Genomic DNA, 21,400 nt, shown 5'->3' on the forward strand with positions numbered 1-21,400 from the left:
AGTCATTCATTTCTGCTTATTTGATGACTAGCCTAGATTTGGCCTATTCTTTAACATCTATTAGATTTTCACTGACAGCCCAAATTTAGCCATTTTAGTCAAGACGATTATGTTTAGACATCTTTTAGACAACTATTAAACATCTTTAAAAAAAATGCTTGGTGGTGTAACGGTTGCCGTATATTGGTGGAATTTTGGCGTCCCGTTCTCTCTCTCTTTTTCTCTCTCCCTCTCTTTCTCTCTCCCCATCTCTACCTGTCATATCCTTTAGGTCCGCCTTCGCGGAATCTGATTGGTCAGGAGATCAGACACTCATCATTAGGTGACGTGGCGCTGTCACATATAAGGACGCCAGGGAGAGATTTTGTTATTCGTTAATTTTGCTTAACCTTTGTTTGGATAAAATTATTTAGTATATTTTCTGCCCATTTTTGAACGAGATTGTGATTTCTGTACATTTATATTCGATTGTTTGTTTGTTACTTTGGCACAACTCTTACCTGCTCAAACCTAAAACAGATCACTGAGAGTTGACTTTGTCCTCAGAGTAAGGCGGACAGGGATGATGTCGTACGACTTCCATCTTACATACACGTAGTCAATCCATTGTTTAAAACACCAGGTAAGAAAGTGAATGCCACTTATGTATTTGTTTTGTTTTTAGTTCAGAATAGGTAAGTTTACGGCGCTCGGCGCTGAAGATTTTTCTTTTCTTTTTCTTTTCATGTTCTAGTGAGGTAAGGGTTTTGCTTATGAGTTAGAATTGTTTTGTTATATTTATTTCTTTGATTTGGCTTCACTGGCGTCCCCTTACTCTTGAGTTGACCTAATTTTGTTTGATACTTTGTTTAATTTGTTACTTTATTCTTGTAAATATTTTTCTGAGTGTATATCTATTCGGGCATTATTCTGATTTAACTTTTTTGTACATTAAATCACTTTTGTTGGCAGTTTTGTTGATTGTGTCTTTTGTTTTCACCCATCATCTTGTAAAGGTACCACACCTCTTAAATGTTATTACTTTTACCCTAGACTAACATCAAAGAGGTTGTAACAGTGGGGATAAGGTTTTCAGGCCATACATTACACAGAGTATGTGAAAACTCACGGTTCAGGGTATCCAGGTTGAAAGAGTATATGAAACAGGTTCTTCACAAAGGAACTGGACCAGCCTTCTGATTGGGCCTCTATTAGAAAACAAAATTTGCCTGTCAAAATCTGTTTGTCTCTTTAATTGATTTTACATTAATATTTGTGTAAAAATTTTAATCATGTAATAACTAGTTTTTTTGTAAAATTATTGAAAAAAAAAGAAATGAACACTTTTATTCAGCAGAGAAGCATATCATTAAGTAAATTTAAGGCAATTACAAAGTTTCAAATATCTAGTATTTTAAATGAAAGCATTTTTTTATAAATCTTTTTGAAATGTATTATGTTTTTCAGAGAAGCGCAGCAGAAATGCTGTTTCAAATATTGATCACAAAAAAAAATCACTACCAAATTCAAAATGACTAAATTTGCATTTTATAATATTCATATATATATATATATATATATATATATATATATATATATATATATATATATATATATATATATATATATATATATATATATATATATATATATATAAACAATGATTTGAAATTGCAATATTTAAAGGTGCAGTAGGTGATCTGCCTAAATGCTAACCGGTTAGGATAATATGTTTGTAACACAATCCGTCCCCTGTCATCCAAATCCATGCCTCCTTATATCATGAGCGCGCACCTCAAAGATGACTGAGACTCACTAGTTCATTTCAATCGCCAGTTAGAAACTTTAGAGTACTTTATATACTGCAATTCTGAACGATAAACTGTATTATATCTAGAGCATTTTCAGTTGTGTAGCAAGCAAAACTTGTCATAATTTGCAATGTTTCAAGCATGCAAGGATGGCTGGTCTCACTCTCTCACGCACTTCGCCTTAAAAGCGACTACTGTATGCTTAGTGGTTGGCCGGCGAGGTGCAGGAATTATACTAATTACTAAGCTACACTTACATGCTATTTCAGACTAAATGTTCAGAGTAGCATGACGAACAATATAGCGACGGCATCACAGGTTGTCATTGTTCAAAAATGAACCAATATGATTATAAAACCAACGTCATATCAGTAAAGCAGGCTATATATAAAATATATCTTATGAAATTGAAAACCGTCACATCAATCTTTCACCGGAAGATTTCAATGGCAAAACAACACTTCTGTGCATATAACCCATTCATAACAACACAATCTTCATAAGCTTTGCTTGACTAAAATAGCTTTAAAACATAACAGTACCTGTCTAAAAGAAACGGCGGATCTGCATGAACAGGGTGTGCAGTTGTAAAAATCTACATTTGTTGACAGACAGTTTGGGCTACCAATCAGAATTATAGTATTTATGGGCCTGACCATTTTTAATTGGATGAACATTTTTTAGTCTCATGCCATACCCAGAATATAAAGTACATATAAATACATTTAGATCCTTTATTTTAATCATTACTATTGAAATGTGTGGAAACCAGCACAACAACAAAAAAAAACTCTAAAGACAATCACCTACTGCAACTTTAATAACATTGTGTTTTTATTTGTGATCAAATGAATGAAAATTGTTTTATAAAAAAAAAAAAAAAAAAAAAAAACATTAAAAACCCAAATCTTTGATTGGAAGTAAACTGCAAAAATGAACAAAAAAATTACAGAGAAATTAAACTAAAAATCTCCAATAAGCTATTGTTTTGAATAATGCAATAAATAAATAGTTAAAATAATAAATCATCATACTTACATTTGTCTGTAGTGGAACGATAAGTTTCAATGTAATATTTGTTTTAATTTTCTCCTCAAATTTTAATTGTGAAATAACAGAATCACTTACCTTCGCAATGTATAAAAACAGAGCAAGGGTCATAGCCTTTCCCGAACAACATTTTAAGTCACAGATGACATCTATACAAACTTGGCCACTTATCTGCAGAAAGGCTTTAATCTCAGCACATAACCAGCTTTGAAGATGATATTTTAGCGAAGCATGCACTCGAACAGTGAGAACATGTATGAACAGATATGATGAGTGGACAAAGAGAAGAACAGAAACGGTAAGAAAAGAGGAACAACCAGGCATGCAAAATGTTCTTTGTAAAGACACTTACATGATGAATTTGATCAGATCTTTAATCGCCTGCTCTGTGACTAAAAAGGAAGTGGGATGGAAAGTGGGATGTTAACATGATGAAGAAATGCATGAGATCGACTAAGGGTTCAAAAGCTGCTTATGAACCACTTAAAGTATGTGGCATAATTGACAACATATGACCACATAGGTATGACACAGTAAATAATGCATTAACATGTATGATGTAGATATGATATATGAAGTAACATGCAATTTCATTTAATCCCAAATTAATTAATTCATTAATTGATTAAACCATGAACTTACTGTACTGTTAAAAAGTTTGGGCTCCGTTCAAGGTAATGATATGAATATTTTTATCAATGAATTCAACTGAACAAGAAAGTGACAGTAAAATATTTCTTATATTTTAAATGAATGTCGTTCATCTATTTATCAAGACAAAATGGATTACAGTTTCCATGAAACTGTTAGGCAGCACAACAATTTTTAACATAAAATAAAATAAAAATCATCACACGACTTTTAAGAATCATGTGACACTGAGGACTAGATTAATGATTGCCAAAAATGTATTTATTTAACATATATTTTAAAATATAAAACTTTAAATTATAGAAAATATTTTATTTGATCAAATAATTTCCTTGAGTAAGCATTCTTTCAAAAACAAAAGAAATCATTAAAAAGAAATCACACAGACCCCAAACTTTTGAAAGCCAAACAGTACATCAAATATAATATTATAATTTAAGTAGATGTTTCTAATGACATAATGCAATGCAGATGCCTCAATAAAGATGGTGGATGATGTTTTAATGATCCCATCAAAAATGTCTTCAAGAATAAGACCCCACCTAGATGGATTACTGCTTCTTATGAAACAGCAATAAAGTAGGATTTCTTACACTTGATTATACTAATCTACTTCTCTCTTTTGAACTACTATCAGAATTTGCTAAAGACACACAATGAAAAAAAAGATGATAAATAGGTGTGAAAAGTTTCCTTACTTCATATCTGATTGTAAGAGTATCTAATTCGAACACAAAATTTATGAGAGTGTTTACAGGAATAATTCAAACAAAAAAATGAAAATTTACTAATTTACTCACCACTTGAGGTTGAGTAAATGGTTAGTACAGTCCATTTTCAGGTTTTCATTTTAAATAAATTGTCACCTTAGAATTATAAGGTTCTATCTGATATTTTTGTCAAAATTGAGTTATTCACATATTTTTATTAAATGACAACTTATTTACATTATGGGATGTTTTTTTATAAGTTGTTCACATTTCAAGACTTTTACTTAGATAGAACCTTGGAATTGATGAAATGTCCAAACCCATAAACTTAATTAGGTTTGTAACTACCATTTTTAGCACTGCTTTTTGCACATTGTGGAAATAAGCTGCTTTGGGAATGTTTTTGTCATTTGTGGACCGTAAATAAAATCACCCCCAATATTTTCCACTTGCACTAATTTACCTTGTTTCAAGAGTTCACACTTAGCTAATGATTGATTATAAAGCCTGTTTGGCATGCTGTCCCAGAAGAGAGCCTTGAGCTCATGAGATCCTCGAGTCCAGGGTTCCCTCCCGTTGAGCTCAGGTAGATCTCGAGAACTCCCCTGCTGTAGTAAACGATGAACATTAAGTGATTGCTCTTGGAGATAACTACATACTAGAAGCATTTCTATGGTGCAGATTTGGATTAGTCAATTAACTTAATTTGCATGTTTTTGGATGATGGGAGGAAACCAGGGAACCCGGGGGGAAACCCACGTGAGCACGGTGAGAAAGTGCAAACTCCACACAGAAATGTCTGTTGGTTTGGCAAAGCCTAGAACCAGAGATATTCTTGCTATGAGGCAACAGTGCTAAGCACTGGGCCACCGTGTCACCCATCTAGGAAGAAGGAGGAGTAGGGGTGGAAGGGGGGACTCTTCAAAACAAAGATAGCAGTTGAATGAAACCCAGGGTATTTATAGTAGTTTAGGAGTCATCTGATTGGAGCATAGTGAATTGGATAATGCGGATCCAGCCACTTGCAATCATAAGCACGTGATCCTCTCGAAATTTGTTTATACATAAACTTCACTTATACATAAACTTTACTTAGTTAATCTGGCTTCTACAGTAGTTGTTAGGTGGTTTATGAGTGAAATGAAAATTTAGAAGATCTGAAACTGATATGACAGAAAAAGGAAACGGTGGAATGAAGGCAGTTTGAATTAAAGGTGACTGTGGTTTGTGTTTCTTCAAAGCCTACTAGTGCCCACCACCATCTCAGATAGTGAGAATTGTCAAATGCATGCATTTTAAGACTAATTTTGATGAATATTTCACCAAAAGTCTTAATTCTGTCATCATTTACTCATCCTTCACTTGTTTAAAAATCAGTTTGAGCTTCCTTCTTCTGTTGAACACATACTGTAGGAAGATATACCGAAGAATGAAATCACTATAGAATTTGCTGTATTTGTCTCAACCATTGTTGGGTAGCTTACCAATCCTACTATGGGTGTCAATAGCCCTTATTCGACGGGACTAGTTTTCCAAATGATGTTTGAGTTACAATCCTTTTTATCCGATGTCTGTCACTTTATGTATGGATTTTAATGCGACTAACATTTCTGTGTTTTTTGAGGAGGTAAAATTGTCTGTGTTTTACATGTGGGCATTGCATCATAAACTACAGTATATAAAAGTACATTACAAGAATATAATTGAAAAACAATTGCCATTGAACACAATTTATGAAATATGATATTAATTTGTATTTTGAAATTGAGTAAATTTCCATTTAAGGATTTTGAAATCTCAAGCCAAACATCCTAACTTTTTTAGCATTTAAACATTTTATAAAAGCTATTTATAAAACAATTTACATTTAACAAAATAAACAAAATTGGCTCTTCTTGTTGATTTCCTTTTATTTCTTCAAAGGGTAGCAAACACATCTACATCAATTAATGATGAGCCAAAAGCAGAATCCCGTATAAACGTTGAAAAAAACACACAGGAAATTTAGCTTTGGAAAAAAACATTATCCACAATTACAGACATTCGTATTTGGACAAGTTTGCTGAAAAAGTATGTAAATTGCTCTGGAACTTTTATAGAAGTCATGTGGTGAAAAAGACAGACATGACAGATTTGAACGGGATTAAAATCACAATGTAAGTCTGTGAAACAGAAATTTCTCGTCAGAATAGGGTTTATGGCTGTTGTTTTTTTCAACATTCTTCAGTATATCTTCCTATGTGTTCAACAGAAGAAAGATATTTATAATGTAGTTAAAACCATTTGAGTTTGAACAAATGATGAGGAAATGTTCATTTTTGGGTGAATCACCCTTTTAAAAAGTAACTGCTGTTCATATTCCTCTTCATCCTACCTGGGACAGTTTGTGATTGTTTCTGAGAGCTGACTGTCACAGCTTCTGCTGCTGGAGCACAGAGTTCAGCTTTACACATGGCACTGCCCACTTCGTTCAGTAGCTGTATCATGAACACAAAGAAAGTGTATATAATGAGATCCATAGATAATATGAACTTAATGAACAATGGAATCCTCTGGTACCTCACACTGGTATTGACCCACGTCGGCCTCGTCAGCTTTCTTTATAGTAAGAGTAAGAATTCCTGTCTGAACATCAGACTGGATCAGGTGTTTCCTACTGTCCTCAAGCTGAATGTCATCCTTAAACCACCTGTGCATGTAGACTGTGTGATGTTTTGTATAACAATGACATTACATAATTATGATTGAATAAAAACAGATTTACCTTATTGATGGGAAAGGAACAGATTGTGTGGAACACTTGAACTGCACATCTTGTCCTTTTACAAGCACTGCGTTCTGCAGTCTGGTTGTGAAACTTGGAGGCACTTAACGAACCAATATACATACTTTTTTCAATTTATAGTTACATATACAGCAAAATCACATCAATTTCACATATGCAAAAACATGTTATCATAAATGCATTTTTAGTTTAAAAGGAAGGCATTTCATTTCAGCATAAAAATGGTTTGAGCAAAGGAAGAGATCATTATTTATCACGACTCTGTCATAGCCCTTCCTTGTCTGTCTTTTCTGTGTTGTCTACGTTCCATGTGTCTATGTTTATGTTATGTCTGATCACATGGCTTAGCCTGTGTTTGTATTCACCATGTGCTTCCTCTGTTCCTCCCACCTTGTTTCCAGGTGTCACACCCCCTTGTTTAGCCCTCATCTAGTCCTCGTTAGTCTGTGTTTACGCCTGGTCCTTATGCTGTTTCCTCCCTTTATAATGTGCTCTCTTCCCTCATGTCTTCGTCGGTTCATTGTTACTTGATGCATCTTGTGTTACCTGTTACTGCTCGACCGTGCTCGTCTCTCTGTGCTGTTGTTGAGAGACTTGCTTTGATCCAGCCCTGCCTGCTGTGAGTCCCTGGCTCCTGGTGTTCTGTCAGGCCACCACTGGTGAGACCACTACTCTCCAGGAGTGCCTCTTTCCGGCTCAGTTTCCTGTTCTCCTAGCGTTCTGTGGCCACTGATTTCTCCGTCCAGGACTTTCAATCACATTTTTTCTATTTTATTTTGCTTTGCAATGACCTGAATCTTAATGACCTAAATAATGATCTCTTCTGTTTACGCTTAAACGACTTTCATGCTGAAATTAAACACCTTTTATTTTAAACTGAAACGCCTTCCTTTTACACTGAAAAGTTCATGCACATGCACATATGAAATATTATGAAACATGAAATGACATATAAACATTTTATATATATTGTTTTGAACATCCAGCAGTATATGCAAGTCATTTCTAGGTGTATATGCTTATGTTTTTTGTATGTGTTGATAAGCAAAGTTTAACCACTTTAAACTCCATTTTTCTCTGCTGCTATTTGGGGATTTCCGCCTGGATTTTGCCTACCCAAATTTAAAAGCTTCCCAAATCCACATAAAGAGGTTTAAATGCAAAAATTTGGTATAATTTTAAAGAAAACCCTTTGAATTTTCATAAAACACTATTGAAAGTGTTTAAAACAGCTGTATATGTCTTCTGTGTTATAATAAACATCTAAAAAAAGAGGCGCTTTTTTTGTATTTTATTTTATAAACTCAAATTTGAAAGTGTAACTTTTAGGCTCTGTGTGGTCTAGCGTGCTGTAATTAATTTTGGTGGTTCCTGCACATGATTGTAATCATAGGAAAAAAGAAAAATGTCTCTACCATAATCTATGCAAAAGTTATTGTATTCCAACTGATGAGAGGTGCTATACAAGCCACAGGGGCCGATCCTTGTTTATATATTTATATTTCACTATTCTGTTATTTGATCAAACATAATTCACTGTGTTTGGACCACATCAGACATATAAAAGGATTACTTATGCACATCGCCTCAAAAACAGAGGAGAATGGCCCTAAAGGGCACAGCATAAGGTAAGAGATGACAGCTGTCTGTGCTATCTGGGGCTGCTTATTGATCATGAATGTATTGTTTACATTTCTGCGCCATGGAAAAACCACAATTCATTCAGCAACTGTTTGGCATATGAATATATTTCAGTAAAAAGAATGCTAGATCTGTATGAGCACCGGCAAGAGCTTTCATTTGAGCTATAACTTGTACATGTGTCATATAAAAAAATATGAAAATGAACCAATGTAAAATACCTAGCTCGGGTATCCAAAATACTGTGTTTTTAAGTGTAAATAACTTTTATACAGTAGAATAAAAACCAAAGTGATGCATATGTGCATAAAATATAGATTTGACACTTTCAAACGACACCACTTACGAGGGTCTGGTGCATAGCTAGCCCTTTAAATCTGAAAGCGAAAATCGATGACCGGGTTCGCAGAGTTTAAGTGGTTAAAATAATTTCTATGTGGCACCTCATACGATTTGACTGGCAAAGATGAAACAGTACACAATGTATGTATTACATCAATGCAAGTGTTTTCTTATTGGGCAGTATACACTATAAAAAAAGAAATAAAACAATGCCAAAAATAATCATTGCTCAAAAACATACCATCAACCATAATGTTAGCCAGAGTGCTTGCATTCCCTGCGGGATTGGTTGCATAACACATGTATTGACCGGAGTGTGCCACGGTGACACCAGTCAGTACAAGATAACAAGCACCAAACTGTCCTTCTGATGTAATGTGATGCTCATCATCCTGCACAGCGTGGCCATCTGTGAAACAACAGCAGAACACATATTACATAAAAACACTTCATTTTTATATACACGCATATTACACTATTGTTACCTTTATACCACTTTACTACTGGCTTTGGTGTACCAGTGACCTTGCAGACCAGTTTAACAGTTTGCCCAAGCTTTGCTGGATAGTCAGTAAGATGCTGCTCAAAGCATGGGGCACCTATAAATATGAATAAAAAGGTGCATAAATGCAGTCATTTTAAGCGGTCAAAACAAATGTATTCAAAAGTATGAGTTGTGGCTTACACCAAGCTGGCTGTTTGTTGCGCTGTTGCAGGTCTCTCAGGTCTTTGAGCCAGGAGAGACGAAGGAGGATGGAACGAGCTTGCAAAATGATTTTTCTCACCATTCCCCGATGCTCGTGCCAAAGCCCAAATGATCTGTCATCTCCTTCTGCTGTGTCCTTTACATCAATATCACTCAACTGTGAAGAAAGCAAGTGTATTTGTGTTGAATCTGCAATAGACTGCGGATATTAGCAGTGCCATGATATACATACAGTAATATGAGGAGTGTAAAGTACTACACATCTCTTCAAATGCAATGTCAAATTGTCTGTCGAACCGCATTTAGATTAGACTGCCCAATGTTTGTTTTATTAACACGTGTCTCAACAACACTCTAATGAAATGGTAAGGGCTTTTAATCTAATTAACACTTATTACACCTCTTTAACATTATTAATAGGCTACTGAGTGACTGATTTTGGTTTGCACTGAGTCACACGTCTGACTTTCATTTTCGAATCGTCTGCTAATAATTTTATTTTCAAGACCTGAGGTGAACTATCTGCTGCTGCTTTCAGTAATATGGGAATAAATGTCATGTAAAATGGTATTAAAACTCACATTGGTGGCATTTATAACTGAATAAAGCCCATAATCTGTCCCTGAGGTGATCATTGTCATAATAGTATATACTGTTGTTCAGCTGTTGGCTGCAGATGGTTAGGACAAAAACTCCTTGTAACATAACTTTTACCATGTCACGACACTGCATCATGTCTAGTTAGGACACAGTGCCAAAGTAATTAAAAGGGAAAGCTTGCTTAAACCTTCATTTTATTCTTGAATATGTAGGCCTCGGTGTGTGTGCCAACTTCTCTTTTTGGCTTGCAGAAGACTATGCAGTCTTTGAAGAGAAAGACATGGCGGTGATGTCCTCTCTGAGAGCTTTTGACCTCAGGAATCTCCTCCCATGCTGTAAAGTGGCCCTAAAAGCACATTTTATTAGCAGGATGCTGATTCACATGTGTCATCTTGTCAACTTGTAAACAAAGAGTCGAATATGATGATACAGTACCTGTCTAATGGGTTCTCCGAGCCCCTTGAGAGGTGCCGGGTAATTTTCAATCATGGACAGATGATGCAAGTTCTCTGCACGCCATGGCAAGCTAGAAACCATGGCAAAGGCATCCTCTAATAGGCAACAGTTCTGTCCGCTTTTTGCTTTGTTCCTGATCATCTCCTTAAAAAATACAAATGGAATATAGCTAATTTAAATCAATTATAATAACTTATCTACATTGAGCTTGTGTTTATGAATAGAGATATATATCACCCGCATACTATGATACTCAATAGCTGTTTCCATCTGCCTAATTTTAAGCTTATTTTGGATATGATCATAAAAAAATCTTAAATGGAAATGCCAGTATGTGCTTAAATTTTGAAAATCCACATAAAAAACGTATGATTTAGTTCTCTTTAGCTCATTGGTTAGAAACATTGGTGGTCATTGCATTATTCGCAAATGTTTTATTCAATATTCCAGACTTGTTCATAAATCTAATTCACATTATTAGATGGAAACATTCATAATTCATAAAATTCTACACCAACATTAGCATATTAAAATTATTTCTGAAGGATCGTGTGACATTGCAGATTGAATTGATGGCTGCAGAAATTTTTGATTTGTCATTATTTAAAGTATTTTTTTATCTAATAAATGCACTCTTGTGAAGCAGAAGCATAACATTCTTTGTCAAGCTCAACATTGATCAAGTTTGAACCGGCCACTTTATTAGGTACACCTATCCAAATGCTCTTTGACGCTAATTTCTAATCAGCCGATCACATGGAAGCAACTCAATGCATTCTGCAGTTCAAACCAACCATCAGAATGAGGAAGAAAGGTGATTTAAGAGACTTTGAACATTGTTAGTGCCAGACGAGCTGGTCTGAGTATTTCAGAAACTGCTGATCTACTGGAATTTTCACCCATAACCATCTCTAAGAGAAAATATCCAACACGTTGAACCTTGAGGTGGATGGGCTACAGCAGCAGAAGACTACACCGGGTGCCACTCCTGTCAGCTAAGAACAAGAAACGGAGGCTACAATTCCACATGCTCACTAAAATTGTACAATAGAAGATTGGAAAAACGTTGCCTGGTCTGATGAGCTCGATTTCTGTTGCGACATTCAGATGGTAGGGTCAGAAAACACCATGAAAGCATAGATCCATCCTGCCAGGCTGGTGGTCATGGTGTAATGGTGAAGGGGATATTTCCTTGGCACACTTTGGACCCATTAGTACCAATTGAGCATCATGTCAATGCCTACCCGAGTATTGTTGCTGACCATGTCCATTCCTTTATGACCACAGTGTACCCATCTTCTGATGGCTACTTCCAGCAGGATAACGCGTCATAAAGCGCGAATCATCTCAGATTTCTTGAACACGACAATGAGTTCACAGTACTCAAATGGCCTCCACAGTCACCAGATCTCAATCCAATAGAGCACCTTTGGGATGTGTTGGAATGGGAGATTCGCATCGTGGATTTGCGGCCGACAAATCTGCAGCAACTGCGTGATGCTATCATGTCAATACGGACTGAAATCTCTGAGGAATATTTCCAGTACCTTGTTGAATCTATGCCATGAAGAATTAAGGTAGTTATGAACCCAAAAGGGGATCCAACCTGGTACCAGTAAGGTGTACCTAATAAAGTGAGTGTATGTACAGTAAATGAAAGAAAATTACCAAGCTGCCATACCTTAAGCACAGTCTTGTATGTTTCAATTCTTTCCATGGGTCTCTGCAAATATGTGCCAACACTGAAGACCTGGGTATCCAGATCTGCCAGCTCTATGTTTGCATATTGCTAAAACACATTAGAAGAATTGTGGTTTATTTTATGGCACTGTACATCATTTGAAAGAAGGAGTCTCTTACACCAGACTGAAACCAGTGTTTCGTCTTGCCTTAAAGAAATGCTGTGTGTTTTTGTCAGATATGCAGGCCTCAGCTTGGGGCAGGCCTGTAATGAACTGGAGATACATTTCAAAGTCCGCTGCATAACCGACAAAACACTGGGCAACATCATCATCTGAGAAGCACATCTCCAGCTTGGGCAGAATACAGCTGAGATGGAGGGATAAAGAAAAACAAATAAGCTAACCCACCATATTATATTATATTATATTATATTATATTATATTATATTATATTATATTATATTATATTATATTATATTATATTATATTATATTATTAAGAGATGCTTTACCATTCATGGAAACTTGCAATGTCCCTGAAATTTCTGAATATGTACTCTTTTTGACTCAGGATGGTGAGAGGAACTTTACAGCTTGTCTCCAAGTATTGTAAATGATGCTCCACAAAGAAGTTCATCTCCTGAACAAAACTGTTTTCACCATCAAGAAGTCCCTTGATTAAGCGACTGGAAGAAATAAAAATATAATTTTTGTTGATATCATATAAAACTAGCCAAAAGAACTTTGAGTAAAGAGAAAGTAAACAGAATAAAACATAAATCTTGAGAAAAAAAACAAGATTTTATCTTCAGTTACTGTAAGTCATTGTTTAGATGCTGAAGCAAAACATAAGCTAACTAGAAATATATATTAGCTAACTTAAAAAAATAAACATTTAACTTCAAACAAAACGTGCTTCAGGGGTAGTTCATGTGTCGGCACTCTTTGGATGAGGGATTCATAAAGAGAACAACCAAATCATAAGTCCAAGGCACTTCAAAAGTAACAGAAAAAATTAAAAAGCATTTGAACTGTTGGGAAGCTCAGTCAGGACTTGAACCAACAACCTTCTTGCTGTGAGGCAACAGTGCTACCCACTGAGACACCGTGCCACCCTAGCCATGTTATTAAAGGCTTTTTATTTTTTTGCTTTTTCGAGTGCCTTGGACTTATGATTTCATTGTTTATATTAAACATTTGTTTTATGCCTCATGCCAATCATTTCAATGCAATCCTGCACTAAAATAAATATTTTTAAAACGTTTAATTGAGCTAAACTGAAATTTGAATTTGATTCACCTTTGGATCAAGCTGTGCTCATCTTTTGTGAAAATCTTTCTGCTTTTATCAGGGGTTTCTCTTGTCTCGGATTCATGGGCCAATGAAAATATTTCCTTTAAGAAAAAAATATGATTAAACAACCTGTTACACACACACACACACACACACACACACACACACATAATTATTTACCCGTGTCTTCTTTTCTAGGTATGCCGGGGACACCCAGCCCTGACGGGATGGTGTGATCTTGGTTGGCTTGGTACGGACAAGCCATCTAACAGGATGGGCTGAGTCCAGGACCTCCACAAACTGACCTTCCTTCAGTACAAATGCCTCCCTGTTTCCTCCCATTGGATGACAGTCGGTTTTAGCAACATAAATATCAAATGTCTGCAGAGAGACGAAGACTTGTAATACTTATATCTGCGACAACATGAAAAATACATTCATGTAAATGATTGGTTGTCGTCGTCATCTCAGCAGTCCATGAACTAGCTCCTTAACATTTAAATACCTTGATGTTTTTACGGCTAGCAATCTGCAGCACATTTTCAGATACCCTTCTCCACCCTAGCTCCACCTGTGTATAGATCTACTATAGAGCATAACATGTATGTTATGTTTGCACCAGCTCTGTGTTATGGTTATGATCACCAGCAATCATGTGGCTGCAGATCGCTGGTAAACACACAGTTCACTAAAAAAGAACTGTAAATCCGTCAATATATGGACTACAAGTTCCAGTCATGCAGCGCTCACATGCACCTGTTCCTCATTCCATTGATTTCACATACTCACGGCTTGGAGCTGCTCAGGAACTGATTAAAAGAACTACTGTATATACACTGCAGACACCTCTTTGCTGAGTCTTGTTTATCTGTGTTTGTGTGTGACATTAGGATGCATTTTCCTTGCCTTGCCGGTTTTGACCCTTGCTTTGTTTTGTTTGTTTTACTTTTTATTCCACTCTGCAGCCTGCCTTTTGACCATCTGCCTGTTTATTACCTATGACTGTGGATTTGCCTGTGTACATCTAATTGCCCCTATGTTGAGAGTTGCTTGCCTGACCATTCTTGTAAATAAACCTGGATCCGCACTGTCAGTGTCTCCCTCAATAGTTATATTCTCAAAAAGCAGTAGCATACTAGATCTATGCTGCCAACAGTAAAAACACCAACATCGCCTTATACATAATCATTACCATACTAAATCTCTCAAAGAGTTGTCATGGCAGAATTATTACTATTAGTAGTAAGAAAAAGTCAATACCTCTCTTCTGTCATCATCTCCATCTGACTCAGAGAATGACTCGGTGTTTGCAGATGACTTGTAGGAATGCATGCGTTTGGGAGAAGGTGTGTGGCTCTTTGCATCACCACCTATGCCAAAACGCAATGCAAGAATGCAGACAACATCATCATATTAGAAGTGGCTTGAGTGTACTTTACTTTAATATCACTGTTTAAATAATTAACAGGAATAACAGACCCAAGGGAACTGACCTTTTACTTTCAGCTGGTCTGTAGTTTTTGGAGTTTGTAGACTAATCATTTGTTCTTCTTCTGAAGTGTGTGTAGTAGGAGCCTCAGTTTTTGATTCTCCTGTCTCTCTTCCCCTGTTTGAGAACATATTAATTTAAAAAGTAAAGTATAATCCTGAATTAAAGAAAAAGAGAAAATGATCCTATGTGTCTTTGTAAATACTATTTTTATAAGACCTTTAACATGCTAAGTTTACCTAGACTGGGTTTCCGTCTCAACATCAGGTGCTGTGTCATAATCTGAGTGGCAGGATACTAGAAAGGGAACAGGATTATAACTGTCTCTATTGAAACATATATTTAAACAGTGATCTTTGCATTAGTTTAGGCAGGGTACATCAATTGAGCTTGAATGGGTGCCTGAAGTTTTGCCCTGAACAGAACCACACCGCCAACCCTAACTAAGATAAATGATTTTAGATGTGAGATGTGATCTGTAATGTAATTTTTCATTTTATATTATTTACATTAAAACACTCAAGATTGGTTATTTAATAATGCATATATTTCCCCTTGTTTTGAGTTTTAATTTGAAGCGGTGTCAAACTTATTTATATACAAATGAATATACAGTTGAAGTCAGAATTATTAGCCCTCTTGAATTATTAGCCCCCCGTTATATATTTTTGCCTAAATCCTGTTTAACAGAATATTTTTTCTCAACACATTTCTAAATTTAATAGTTTTAATAACTCATTTTTAATAATGATTTTTTTTTATCTTTGCCTGTTGACAGCAAATAATATATAACTAGATATTTTTTCCAGATACTAGCATTTGGGTTAAAGGGCAATTAAAAGGCTTAACTAAGCTAATTAGGCAAGTTAGGGTAATAAGGCAAGTCATTGTATAACAATCAAAGAAAATATATTGCTTAAGGGGGGCTAATGATATTAGTTATGATTACCAGTGATCTAGCAGTTGCAGATCCCTAGAGAACTATAATTCTGCCATTGAACTGAACTACAAATCCCAAAAGCCATTGCTCTAATCACTCCTGCAACAGCTGACAGTCACCCGGACACTGACACACACAGCTGAAGCTCATCTTCACTGATTACCTGGACTATATATACACCACACTGTCACACAAACTTGACAGAGTCCTGTTCACTGTTGGCATGATGAAGCATTTTCCTTGTCTTGCCCTTTCCATGTTTTGTTTTATTTTTTATGCTGCTTATCCATTCACCAGTTATTTTGAGCATGCTCTTTGGGATACCCTTATGCTTTAGTTTGTACCTGTTTGACCATTGCCTGCCTGATTACTGTTAATTCTTAAACTGCACGTGGATCCTCGTATCCGCTGTCCCAGACCCTTACAAAACAGTATTTAAGATATAAATATAAAATATTATATAAAAAAGACCTTTTATTCTAGCCAAAATAAAACGAATAAGACTTTCTCCAGAAGAAACAAATATTATAGGAAAGAGATATTTGAGTCCTTATGACAAAAAGAGAGTCATATGTATGTAAAAATAATTTCTAAGTCTAAAAATAGACAAGCAATTAACGCAGTTAATATATGCTCTTCCTTCAACAAATTTGCATATATAATTAGTTTGTATATATGCATTTCCTGTAGTAAAAGTGCTTTTAATAAATCTTGTTAGTAACTAAAATTGGAAAAATGTGTGTAATATATTTATATGTAATTTGATAATTATGTGCCTTCTCCTCTGTTTTCTTTTTCTTTTTTGTTTATTTCTTTTTAAAATTATTATATTTTTAATTCTTCTTTTCTTTTTTAAATCCCTCTTGTTAAGGTATATACAGTGATTCTGTTGTATAATATTGTTTGGGAAATATTAAAAAAATATATATCACAAATCACAGGTGGGCTAATAATTTTGACTTCAACTGTACATTTTTCACACTGCAAATGTTGATAATGTGATGCCCAAACTCATTTAAAATAAATAATTTTTAATTTATTGTTTAATTTTTATTTTTAATGTACATTTTCAGTTACTATTCTTGTTCATGACAATAATACAAAATAATTATCCATCAGCCAGAATGTAACATCAGAGCATACCTACTAACATCTAGCAATGAACTTTACCAAACACTTTGAAAAGGATAGAATATGCAGCAACTCACTGGAGCTGACAGAAATGAGACTTCTCCTTTTCTCCTGGATCTTGCTGTAGGTGTCATCTGCCGGAAGGTCATATACAAGTCTCAATGACTCCTCTTCAGTATTTACAGTAGGCACAACCGTCTTCTCTGTGACAGTTTCAGTACCTGGCATTTGTGCAGGCTGAATTGTTTGTGACTGCTTCTGAGGTTTAACAACCATCACATTCCCATTGTAACTAACAGCTCCAAACTTGTTCGCAACTTCACACGTGTAGATTCCAGCATCTTTATGAGTAACATTGCAAATTTCTAGACGACACCCACCATCTGGATTGTGGGTGATTGTGTGCCTTTTCCCAGGCTTGAGATCTACTCCATCTTTAAGCCAGCGCACAGAGCTGATTTTACCTTCCACGACACACTCCAGGAAAGCAGTGCCACCAAGGTCAATACTCTGGTTTTTGAAAACCTCTTTAAAGATGAGCCGCATGTCCTTTCTTGTTTTGTAGCCCTTGAAAGCAGCTTGTATCTTAATGGCAGCTTCAAGCATCTCTGGCTCATCCTCGAGATCTACGTCTTGTTCAACTTTTGAGGTTTTCTCTACACTTATGTCCTCAGGTCGAGTGTTGGATTGTCCGGTATAATTTTCATGAACGACATGCTTTACATTACTTTTCAGTTCAACTTCCTCTGATGCCTTCTGCACCTTTCTAAAAGGCACTGCAGTAACTTTCTCCCCAGGAATGATATGTTCTTTGAGCTTCTGGCTTTTAACGCTAGGCTCTTTCTCTTTAATATGCTTTGATTCTTTTCCATCATGTTCATGCATGACCTGCTTGATGTTCATCTTCTTTGTGGTATCAATGAATAGCAAGTCTGAATCAGCTTCCAGTGAATCCCTACGCACACGTCCACTTTCATCCACAACTTGCTTGACATTTTTCTGATCTTCAATGCTTGTTTGTTGTAAATTTGGTTTATCGTTTTGTGAATCTTTAATAGGCCTACTAGTACCTTTCTCTGCAGGAATTGCTTCTTCTTTAAATGTTTGTGCTGCAAAGCTTGGTACTTTGCCCTTAACATATTTTGCAACTTTTTCATCATGTTTATCAATGACCTGCTTGACATTTTTCTTTTCTCCATTATCAATGTGCAGTAAGTCTGATTCATCTTCTTGTGATTCCCTCCGCACATCCTTAAAAGGCATTCTTGTAGTTTCCTCTACAGGAATTACCTCTTTCTGGCCTGTAATGGCAATATTTGATGCTTCTTCTGTAACATGCTTTAGTACTTTTCCATGATGTTCATCCACAGCCTGCTTGACATTTTCTAGATACCGGCTATCAGTGTGTGGTAAATTAGTATCACTTTCCTGGGAATCCTTTTGCATGCCCCTAACAGGAATTGTTGTCAATGTCTTTGAAAGTATGGTTTGTTCTTTGGGTTTCTGGGTTGTGATATCAATACTTGCTTCTTTTTCTCTAACAGTAGTTGATTTTTCATGACGTTCATCCCTGAATTGAACTTTTTCAATGTCTGGTCCCTTTTTAGACTGGGTGTTTGGCTTCTCATGAGTTTCAGTTTTATCCAGTACCATCAGTTCCTTCTTTTCATTCGAATGGCGGGCAAATTCATCAACCTCTGATGCCTTAGTGATGGGGACCAAAGTTGGCTCTTTCTTTGATTCATTATTTAAATTTAATTCTAGTTTGCCATACCTTTTAATTTCCTCTAAATTACTTGGTGGTTCTTGAGATGTTTCGATGTGTTTGGAAGTTATCTCTTTAAAGCCTGGTCGGTCTGAGCCATATTCAGACACCTTCAAAGTTGTACCCACAGTTTGTTTTACATCAATATTTTGCCTATTGTCTTCCGAAACATAAGGTTGTCCTTTGGCTTCAATGTGCGATTGGGAAAACTTCTCCTTTTTAAGTGTTTGGTCAACCTCTTTCGATGCCTTTGTGGCCTCCATATTTGGCTGCATGACATCATATTGTTTTTTGACCTCCTTGTCCACATCTGGCTCTTTAATATTCGGTCTGCTCGTTTTAAAACCATTGTGCTGGTCTTGGAGTAAAGCATCTGGATTTGTGGCCTTACCCTTTGATCGTGGTGGAGGTTGGGGAATTTCTTTAGGTGCTTTCTTGCTCTGCTCATTAGGATCTATTCTTGGAGATTTCTTTTCAGATTGCTCTGAAACTTGATTAATGTTCTGATCCACAGAAATCTTAGTAACATCACTGGTGTCTAGCAGTTTGTTTCTTTGTTCTTCAGGTACACTGGTTGTAGGAGGTTTGTATATGGTGTGATCAGACTCATTGATTACAGAACTTCCATTTCTTTCCTTTTGCCTCACCAATAATTTTCTCTGGATTTCCTGGTCATCTGCTGATTTCTCAAGGAGATCCTGGATGGCAACATCTGAATGCTTCAACATGGAAATATCTGATTCTTCAATTTCCACTGCATCTTTTTGTTGAACTTGTCCACTGAGTGCTTCGTCCATAATATTCTTTCCCTTTGATCTAGGTGGGGCTTCAGGGACAGCTTTACTTCTCGGAGGAGCTTCTGTTGTAAACATATGAGATGGATTTAATGTATGTTTTTATTATATTTACTTATTTATTTATTTACTTACTTACTTTTGAATAGAAATATACAACCCAGGCTCATTTTGAAAACATAGTCCCGTGGACGTTTCTGGAGACCACGAAATATGTCCCGGGAGGTACGTATTTGAGCAGTTTTTGTTTTCGCGAATACGCTGTGTGCACTTTTTTTGCATCTCGAAGTCTCTCGTGACCTCCATTCGCACCTACGCTGTTCTCGTGTAAACCCACTGGAGGCCACTGTCGAGTGACCGTCTGTCTGACTGACAGACTTAATGACTGACTGGGCAACCGGCCAATCGGCCGACCCACCCTCCTCCTCCTTCCCTAAACCCAACTAGTTTTATCGATTGACCCACCTGCCCGCTTGCTTCCTTAAACCCAAGCAACGATTTACAAAACTGTCCAGAAAAAGAAAAGCCCTTGTCTGATTTTTACCACATTTTTGGATTTCACCACATCCTCACCCTGTTATGAACTCGTTCACTTTATTGTTTGGATTCTGTTTTTGTCTTAACTGATTTCTGGAACTGCTCTTCCCCGGACTCGAACCCGGTCGTCGTGGTCAAATCCCCTCTGCATCTCAACTCTGCCGACGTACACGACGAGCTAACTGGACAAACTGGTTGCAACGGGAAAGCCCTCCACACGGAGGTAAGCCTTCAGTCGGGGAGCGCGAAAAGGAACGGCGTCACACCACCCCGTAGTGTTTGCTTAAAAAAAAAAAATGAAATGTAGCCATACGTACTTCTGTCTACATAAATCCGCAGGACTATGTTTTCAGAATGAGCTTGGGTTGGAAATATATGCACAAATATACCTTTTACAACCACAGAAGCTGTGGTCTCTATCCCAGCAGCACAGCATTTGTAGATGCCACTGTCCTGACATTTTAGATCACATATTTTAAGGTGCAATTCACAGCCATTCTGCTTCATCTCATACTTCTTTGCTAGTTTTAGCAATTCTGTTCCCTTTTTCCACTGCACAGCAACACCGGGTTTGGAGAGTTCACAGGTCAGTATTGCCATTTCGCCTTCAACTGCCTCAAGGTTTTGAAGGCTCTTGCAGAAAAATATAGGTTGCTCTGTATGTACAGGAATACAAATAAAACTTGAATTCTTCCATGTATGACAGAAGCTTGATGTTATACTAAAATAAGCTATGTACCTTTAACTTTAATGGAACCATAAGTCACCAGGCTTCCAGCACAACATTTGTAAGCTCCACTGTCCTGAGTTGTTAGCTCATGGATCTGAAGCTGTAGTTGACAACCATCTTGTTTCATTTCATATTTTGTACTTGGTTTTAAAAGCACAGTTCCTTTCTTCCACTGCACCGAGACTCCAGGTTTAGAGAGCTTGCATTGCAATATAACAGTTTTACCCTCCTCTGCATCTTGGTTTTGCAGCTCCACAGAGAAGAACAAGGGATGTTCTTGTGGAAGAAAATGATCTACATCTTTACATG

The 21,400-nt window shown here is 36.4% G+C and overlaps 1 protein-coding gene across 4 annotated transcripts in view; it reads right to left on the reverse strand.

The window, feature by feature from the left end:
- The window catches only part of obscna (obscurin, cytoskeletal calmodulin and titin-interacting RhoGEF a), an 80,306-nt gene that overhangs the window by 17,752 nt on the left and 41,154 nt on the right, over window positions 1-21,400 (reverse strand). Inside the window, exons 43-63 of one of the 4 annotated variants that reach the window (XR_012384210.1) lie at window positions 21,101-21,367; window positions 20,751-21,017; window positions 17,343-19,889; window positions 15,434-15,491; window positions 15,199-15,311; window positions 14,966-15,075; window positions 13,886-14,086; window positions 13,712-13,806; window positions 12,925-13,098; window positions 12,621-12,780; window positions 12,413-12,520; window positions 10,711-10,875; window positions 10,463-10,621; window positions 9,655-9,832; window positions 9,455-9,568; window positions 9,211-9,378; window positions 6,966-7,068; window positions 6,761-6,890; window positions 6,576-6,678; window positions 3,193-3,232; window positions 1,109-1,187 (exon numbers count right to left, since the gene is read on the reverse strand). Coding sequence is in view for 3 of the 4 variants with exons in the window: in XM_073910182.1 (XP_073766283.1) it covers window positions 1,109-1,187; window positions 6,576-6,678; window positions 6,761-6,890; window positions 6,966-7,068; window positions 9,211-9,378; window positions 9,455-9,568; window positions 9,655-9,832; window positions 10,463-10,621; window positions 10,711-10,875; window positions 12,413-12,520; window positions 12,621-12,780; window positions 12,925-13,098; window positions 13,712-13,806; window positions 13,886-14,086; window positions 14,966-15,075; window positions 15,199-15,311; window positions 15,434-15,491; window positions 17,343-19,889; window positions 20,751-21,017; window positions 21,101-21,367 (5,299 nt within the window). In the remaining variant the exon portion in view is untranslated. Of the gene's footprint in view, window positions 1-1,108; window positions 1,188-3,055; window positions 3,233-4,670; window positions 4,810-6,575; window positions 6,679-6,760; window positions 6,891-6,965; window positions 7,069-9,210; window positions 9,379-9,454; window positions 9,569-9,654; window positions 9,833-10,462; window positions 10,622-10,710; window positions 10,876-12,412; window positions 12,521-12,620; window positions 12,781-12,924; window positions 13,099-13,711; window positions 13,807-13,885; window positions 14,087-14,965; window positions 15,076-15,198; window positions 15,312-15,433; window positions 15,492-17,342; window positions 19,890-20,750; window positions 21,018-21,100; window positions 21,368-21,400 lie in introns of those variants that run through there. The other 3 variants (XM_073910182.1, XM_073910183.1, XM_073910184.1) reach the window with 3 other exon arrangements.

Source organism: Danio rerio, chromosome 8 (assembly GCF_049306965.1).
Source record: "Danio rerio strain Tuebingen ecotype United States chromosome 8, GRCz12tu, whole genome shotgun sequence".
Classification (NCBI taxonomy): Eukaryota; Metazoa; Chordata; class Actinopteri; order Cypriniformes; family Danionidae; genus Danio; species Danio rerio.